Source organism: Danaus plexippus, chromosome Z, assembly GCF_018135715.1.
Source record: "Danaus plexippus chromosome Z, MEX_DaPlex, whole genome shotgun sequence".
Classification (NCBI taxonomy): domain Eukaryota; kingdom Metazoa; phylum Arthropoda; class Insecta; order Lepidoptera; family Nymphalidae; genus Danaus; species Danaus plexippus.
Genome location: NC_083559.1, coordinates 6,892,611 through 6,900,275, shown reverse-complemented (window position 1 = coordinate 6,900,275; position 7,665 = coordinate 6,892,611). Strand labels below are relative to the sequence as shown.

The following is a 7,665-nucleotide window of genomic DNA, read 5'->3' as shown; positions in this document are numbered from 1 at the left end:
AAAAATACATAAAAATAAAGGTTAAAAATGTACATTTAAATGTTTGATAATCACAAATTGCTAACAATTTCAATCCTATAATAGGCGTGTCAAAGTTGCGTTAACTGTATGAACCCATTAAAATCTTAATCAAGTGATAAGTATTATTGAAGTAGGCCTAAAATTTAAGTTATATTCGAAATATGTTATATATTTTGTGTAAATTTTCGGAGGTACCTTTAAAACTATGAATAAAGATTATTTTATTTTTTACATGTTTAACCTCCAGAATATATCAATACCTGATGGACACTCCATTAAACCTGCTCTGATCGTCCGTCTAAAAAGGTAACGTAACGAGTCGAAACCTTTTTTCTAGACTGGCTGATTTTGGAACGAATGAAGCCTGTAATTCCATCGTATCAAAAAACATACAAATTGCTTTCAACATTACTGTCTAATATGATCCTATACATGAAAGTTAATCATGATTAAATAAAGAAAAAAGAATAATATACTGAAATTTTAATATAAGTACATAGGTCAATAAATTGTAATTGATTCAAATTTTAACATTTTTGGTGGCTTGTCTATATGAAATAAATACATATTTCAATTGTATATAGAGTTGCTGACAATAGCTAATCGGAAAGAGGAATTTGAAAAGAAAAAAGAGCATCATAAGATTTATATAAGAACGTCATATAATTTTGTTTACCTTCAAGGAAAATAGTTATGCATAATAAAGATATATAAAATAGTTGTTATGATGTTGAACATGGAAATTTAGACGTATTAATTCATAGTAGCTATTTATAATTTATCATTTTATACAAGATGTTTCGGAAGGGGAATTTTTAAATAAAGACAAGATTGATATCAAATTTAAAATATTAATATAAGTCAACAATACCGTTTGGGTCTATGTGGGTGTGTGTATGCATGAGTGCGCTTGTGTGAGTGTACATATGTTTGTGTGCGCGCCCTTGTTGTGATAAAATACCTATCTCATGTTGATGGTTGCAGGTTGCTGCACAATAGCTCATTTATGTAACCCCATTTTTTGATAAATAACGGTTGAAAATATATATTTATTTCATACACATATACTCATTTAGAAAATTATACATAGTTTTAATATAAAAACACAATATTGCTTATGCATTATTTGCTATTTTCTTTTGACGAGTTTGATAATCAAGTTACAGGCACAATATATTACAATTAGAATCACACATTCTTATGATCTTTTACTCTGGGTTAAATGACTTCTGATTGTAGGACACAAAATTTCCATCTTTTAAAGTTTTCCATCACTAAGTACAAATAATTGTCTAATTACAACTAGCAAGAAATAGTTTGATCAATTAAATCATTATATATGTAAGTGAAGAACATAGAATGTTTGTCAATTGTTGGACAGTGGACACTGATGACTTAGGTAATGTTGTCAAATTATTATCATAATTATATGAATATTTTTTTTTCCGTCATTTATGATTGTATAGAGTTTAAAAATAAAATTCCAGGTGTTTTAAATAAATCCCTTTCTTTCTGCCGAAGTCTATTTTGACAATATAACAGTTAACCTAATAAAATAACCTAAAAAAATAAAAACCCTGGCCACAAGTTTGCATCATCTTCATCTTCAGTTTTCGTCAGCTTAATGGAGCGTTTCTAGTTTTTTCACTTATACTATTATGTGCAAAGATTTGTGAATAAAAAGTGGAAAAGCTCCTTAACTTTTTCGACAAACTTATGGTCAAGGTAATTGTTTATGAGTTAACAAAAACTTCTGTTTTTTTTACAGTCAAACACTTTGGTAAATTAATCGTAAGTAGATTTCTGTAATTACCATCTATTGTTACCTACGTTTTTTACATAACCCAAATACAAAAAAAAAAAAACAAATTTAAGAATTTTGTTTCTTTTATTTTTTTGGTTTCAAGGTATTTAAAGTTGCTAGTTTTTTAGTAATAGATTTCTATTTTATTTGTAAACCAAGTGCCATCTCCCCCAAATTCAGACAACTTACTTATACATAGGTACCTTCAAAGTACGTATGCATTTACCACTGCACCGAAAACAACATTCTCAAAATTTCGTCTGAATACCTATCGATATCTATTATAAATTTTTTGACCTCTAATGACTTAGTGATAATTAAATCAAATTTTGGTCATGACTTGATGGATTTTAACATTCATATTTACATTTTGCATACATTGATTACTTAAATTTTGATAGTACGGTCTTTTTTTCTCCTGGTGTTTCATTATCTGCAATTTTGAAATCTTCTACATGTGATAATTCCACTTCTAAGTATTCCGTTAAATATTTAAATGATTGTAACATAAATATATATAGATTTGAAGACATTTTGTGACAAAAAATAATTTTTATTGTAGTACCCAGAACATTTCCTAAGCTTCTGGCCCATATTGTGCCAAGAAAATGTACCAATGGTCTTCTCTTAGGGCTCATAGTATCTTCTAAACGATGTTGCATAATTTTACCTTTATGTAACTACGAACAATAATAGCAACAAGCTCTCCTCGGTGCAGCCGGTACCAGCTTTGTAGGGTACGTCTGAGTATGTACACTTTTCTTGGTAAACGGATTTATATACTCTGGTTCAAGGCGATGCTTCACTTCCATATTAATTCGTGCGAACTTATCACCTTTTTCTTCCTCCTTTTTAATGAGGATGTAATAAGGCCGAAAGTCGTTTGAATACATATTCAGAATTTTGATTATTCTTTTTTTACGTTACTTTTGTTTATTAATCAACACATCACTTCAACTTTGACATATTTCTCTAATTTTATTCTTTTAAAGTAATCTATAAAGTTGAAGTAGAAGAAAAAGAGTTTACTATGATTTCAATTCAAGAGAATTTTTTTACCCGACTTCAAAAAGGAGGAGGTTTCACAATTCGATCATTATATATATGCTTTTAATAAGGAATGTTTTCGATTTTTTAGGTATTTCAAAATAATTTATATTGAAATCTTCATAAAATATGTGCTATACCTTTAGACATATATGTGAAAAATAAACATTGAAAAAGTTAATATTTCTTTATTTTACAGCGTTCGCAAATAGTCATTTTTCTGGTTGTACGAAAAATATCGTGCAATTGATTTAAAAATGATTTGTAATTACTTTTATTTTTTAGAATTGGATGATCTTTTAATTGAATTAAAACTTGCTGTATTTTTGGTTCCAGAGTCGTTCTTGTTTGAATAAAATTAAGCGGGTTCGTTACTTCATTCTCTTGCAGATATTTGCGACGATATGCCTGTCAGTAACAATGATTATGGTAATTAAAGAGAAAATTTTATCAGGATTGTAAGAAATGTTAAAAGCTTTAGTCCATTATGATTTCTAATAGGGCGATGTTGTATTTAGCATCCTTATAATAAATTTTCTTTTAGGTATTGGAATTTTGACAAACTTTCCGGGCATATCATCTTCATTCTTATTCCCCACTTTACAGAATGTGCACTGTAAAAAATATCTGTTCTTAACATAATGGTTCGTGTACTATACTCCTCACTAGTTTTATTATACGACCTATTAATTATGTATGTGGCTTATGTATTATAGTGTTATTTGCTGATTGTTCAAAACGCCGTTTAATGTTGCCAATTGTTTTTTTAAAAATCTCGCCCATCTCTTGGAGTTTTTTCGAAAGAATTACATTTGGATCTACCGTGTTTCGAACTGAGTTTTGAGATCTCCAGCATGGTGCCTATGATAAATAAATAAACAAATAAATTCTAATATAATACATATATTATAATATATAATTATTTTCTTTACATGTAATATTTTAGGGTTTGTCAGAACAGAGCATATATAAAGGTCAATGAAATTGTATGTGTATCGAGTTGCGAGGCTCTTTGACATGTTAGGAAACAAAAAATACTTTATTTACTTACAGCATCAACAACGCACGCGAACAACATAAGAAGACAGATAATATATCCAAGTAGTTTAATATTCATGTTGAAAAAAGAATTCTTTGTAATATCGTATGTGAGTCTGTTCTGGAATATTCCAAGGCTTGAATTTTATTGACGATAAAAATTTAAATGAAAGTATTGCTCAATTCACTTTAACACTTTTATATCGTTACAATAATTTAAAAAAAAAAAAACAAAACGATATTCAAGAAAAATATTGATATTGTAATGCAATGCAGTTGCAACAGGAGTTTAAAACAAATAAATATTAGATTTTGCATTAAACAATATTTTCACGTATGGATACTAAATATGTACTATCTTTGGGAAATGTTATATACATATGTGCTTATTGTAAAATCAATTATTTTAAATAAAGTCTCATATTGATAAGATTGCACAAGATTTTTTGTTTTTTTGAAACGAGTATCTCTAAGGTGGCCGATAAAAATATTTACATAATAAAAACTATTCCGACACAGTTAATAGTGTTGTTTACAGATAACAAATAATGTATTGTTAAAAAATATTTCAAATAAAAACGGTTAAATATTATGTGATAAAGTAAGAACATTGTAAGTGAAATACGTAATGAATATATATTATAAGATAATTTTAAGTCCATATAAGTAAAATTTATGAATATTATACGGTAGTCAAAACAAACATATAATTTATGTAGTAATTGTAAACTAAACAAAGTTTTACGTAGCAGATTACCATTCGTTCTTCTTGATGACTATTCAAGTATGTATTAATTATTATAACGTAGAAATAAATTCGACATACATAAGTTTCCAAAGATTTGGAAATAAAGAGACAAGAAGAACCAAGCCAGACCTTAAATGCAGCTTTAATTTTTCTTTTTATATTCCACTATGCATCTAAAGCATTTTTGTCTTATACATTTATATTAATCTATCAATCAAATCTATGAAATTTATTGTGAGATACAAACATCTGTTCTTTATTACTTCTAAAAGCTATTATTTTGATTGATTTTTAAAACACAATAATCAATGAGTTAATAAATATTAAATATTTAAAGATTCCTTTAATTTCTCATATATTTCCAAGTCCATTGTTTAATCATAATGGTAGGTAATTTTTTCCAATATAAATCTCTATTAATACTTTAAGGGTGGGAATGTACAGAAAATATCAACAAACAGTATAGGAATAGATTTTATAAATTAGCTAAAAGACGTCATGTAAAAATATTGGAACACAAGTTGTGTGATGATCGTAATTCTCAAGTGTATTGTTGGGAGGTATGAGGCATGTCCTTACACACTCCATTCTGGTTTGGAAGTTGTTCTGGTTTCCACCACACCCAGAATACATTCGACGTCTGCAGGTCCTGTAATGCAGTATAAACCATTATATATTGTTAGTCATCTCACAAATTTATTATTTGAATGTATTATATGTAGTATACAACATTTATCTACTAACTTTATGTATAAATAAAGAGATATTATGTGAGTAAAATATATGTGATCATGGGTTAAATATACTTTAGATTGTTAAAAACATACTTAGTCAGTGAATCCCAAGCAAAACGGTTGAAATGACCAAAACAATGTCCATAATCAAATGCAAGTTGACAGAAGTGAGGTATTGTCCCTGAAAAGAAATACCAAGACAACAAAATAATTGTGAGTAATTTAATAATATTTAATATATATTTTAATAAGCATAATCACTCTTTTCCTAAGGAATGGGGTCATTGTATGATATAATATACTAGTTTTTGCCCGCGACTTCGTCCGCGTAAATTTCAGAATTAGTTATATATAGCTTTTACCCGTGACTTCGTCCGCATTGGATAGTTTTTTTGTATAGAAGTATTAAAAAACCTGAGCTTTACTTTTTTGTACGTATGTTTGAATCGTGCCGAGATGGGATGAGGCCATACTAAGTGTGATTGTCATAGGTTGGGTTAATACATTTTAAATTTACGATGTTTTTTGTTTTTCCTTCCTTGGCCAGAAAAGTAATTTTTCCCATGGGTATGCGTTGTTTTCCCGCGGTCAAAAGTAAATCATGTCGTTTCTTAAGTCTCCAACAATCTCCTTACCAAATTTCATTTAAATCTGTTCAGTAGTTTAGGCGTAAAAGCGCTCGGCCCACCTGAATGTTCCCATGGGAATGCGTCATTTTCCCAGGGGTAAGAAGTAGCCTATGTCCTTTCTCGGGTATCAAAATATCTCCATACCAAATTTCGTGCAAATTGTTTCAGTAGTTTAGGCGTGTTTGAGTAACAGACAGACAGACAGAGTTACTTTCGCATTTGTAATATTAGTATGGATAAATAAAAAAAAAAATTGCAAATTAATCATTCCTAATAAAGTGTCTAAATACAAAGTTTCACTGTTATATCTTCAAAAATGACAATTTTCCATACGAACATTCATCACCTCTTTTTACCTATTCTCCCCTATTTTTTGCAATACAAATAGCCTATGTTGTTCCTCAGGGTCTATTCTGTCTCTGTACCAAATTTCGTCAAAATCAGTTCATTGATTTAGGTGTGAAAGCGTAACAGACAGACTGACAGACAGAGTTACTTTCGCATTTATAATATTAGTATGGAAGTATGGAAAATGTGGATGAATCAATGTTTATGTACAAAATTGTGTTATATTCACTTTTCATTGTTTTTCTGTCTAAATGACAGTGCTTTAGACACTCATCTTCAGTTTCAAATTTGTTTCCGTTTCCTTGACATCCTCCCCAATAAAAGCGAAAACATTTTCCTTGTTTTGCATCATAGTACCACTGCAGGATATCTGCCCTACATGGTCCAGTGTCCGGCCTCAATAAACAAGACTTGTGTTGTGCTGGAAATCATAAAATAGAATACATACATAAGTTAGTATAATGACATGTGTTTTTGTTTTTTTTTTTTTTATATAAATATTAATGTTTGGTTTTTAAAAAATATATATGACAGTGTTTACCTTGCAACGTCCTGTCCATTTTCAAACAAAATTTTTGTGAACCTATTTGTGTTTTTACATTAAATCTGAATAGTTTTTTTCTGTCTTTACATTTTACTACAGGCATTATAATTAAGCCCAAAATGATTATGAAATATATAGTTTTTAAAAGTATTCTATACATATTATTCAACTGCATTTTGTACACTCAAGTTTATACCTATTATATTTATACATAATCATAACATTTTTACTCCATAAAAGTTGAATTGACTGTAGTATTTTATTGCATTTTGTTTCCAGATTTAATTTAAACTTACCTGGTTAAAGGCATTACAAGCAAACTCATGACACTTGACATCACGTTAGAAATAATTTATTCACCATTCTAAGACGAGTTCGCCTACATGCTATTACATTCCTAAGTTAATCCCGGATCGTGTCTCCTCCATTGTATACGACACTGGAAGAATATACTGTGCACATCTTTGCACGGATGAAAGCCATATTCAAAATAACCGAACCTAACCAGAAGCCTACATGATAGTATTTATTTCAAAAAATAGTAATAACTATTTAATAAGTATTACCCAACCAGGGTAGTAAATGGTAATTATATTACAGTTGACATTTGACATTAATAACAGATAATTTTTAATATCAATGACACTATCTTGATCTCAACGTACTGTTATATTATTTCTTTATTATTAGTTTAGTAAGTTGACTTAAAATATATATTTTTATGTTAAAATGATTTAATAAGATAAATATTT

The 7,665-nt window shown here is 28.8% G+C and overlaps 1 protein-coding gene and 1 long non-coding RNA gene across 2 annotated transcripts; both read right to left on the bottom strand.

Annotated features, from left to right (window-relative positions):
• Positions 1-3,045: 3,045 nt before the first annotated feature.
• LOC133319924 (uncharacterized) lies at positions 3,046-3,688 on the bottom strand. The gene is made up of 2 exons (XR_009753382.1): positions 3,556-3,688; positions 3,046-3,486 (listed from the first exon to the last, which is right to left on the bottom strand). It is a non-coding gene; the product is annotated as an uncharacterized LOC133319924 (long non-coding RNA).
• Positions 3,689-5,114: 1,426 nt separating this feature from the next.
• Positions 5,115-7,132, bottom strand: LOC116777918 (boophilin-H2-like). The gene is made up of 4 exons (XM_032671723.2): positions 6,911-7,132; positions 6,599-6,790; positions 5,486-5,573; positions 5,115-5,307 (listed from the first exon to the last, which is right to left on the bottom strand). The coding sequence occupies exons 1-4, from the start codon at positions 7,086-7,088 to the stop codon at positions 5,145-5,147; spliced, it is 621 nt and encodes a 206-aa protein (XP_032527614.2). The 5' UTR covers positions 7,089-7,132; the 3' UTR covers positions 5,115-5,144.
• Between the last annotated feature and the right edge of the window lie 533 nt (positions 7,133-7,665).

What these genes read in the sequence shown, in the direction of transcription:
- LOC116777918 (XM_032671723.2), bottom strand. Translation starts at nt 7,088, where the DNA reads ATGCAGTTGAATAATATGTATAGAATACTTTTAAAAACTATATATTTC. An exon ending in AATGGACAGGACGTTGCAAG is followed by an intron (nt 6,791 to 6,910) that starts GTAAACACTGTC and finishes TATGATTTCCAG; the next exon opens with CACAACACAAGTCTTGTTTA. An exon ending in AGACAGAAAAACAATGAAAA is followed by an intron (nt 5,574 to 6,598) that starts GTGAATATAACA and finishes ATTTCTTTTCAG; the next exon opens with GGACAATACCTCACTTCTGT.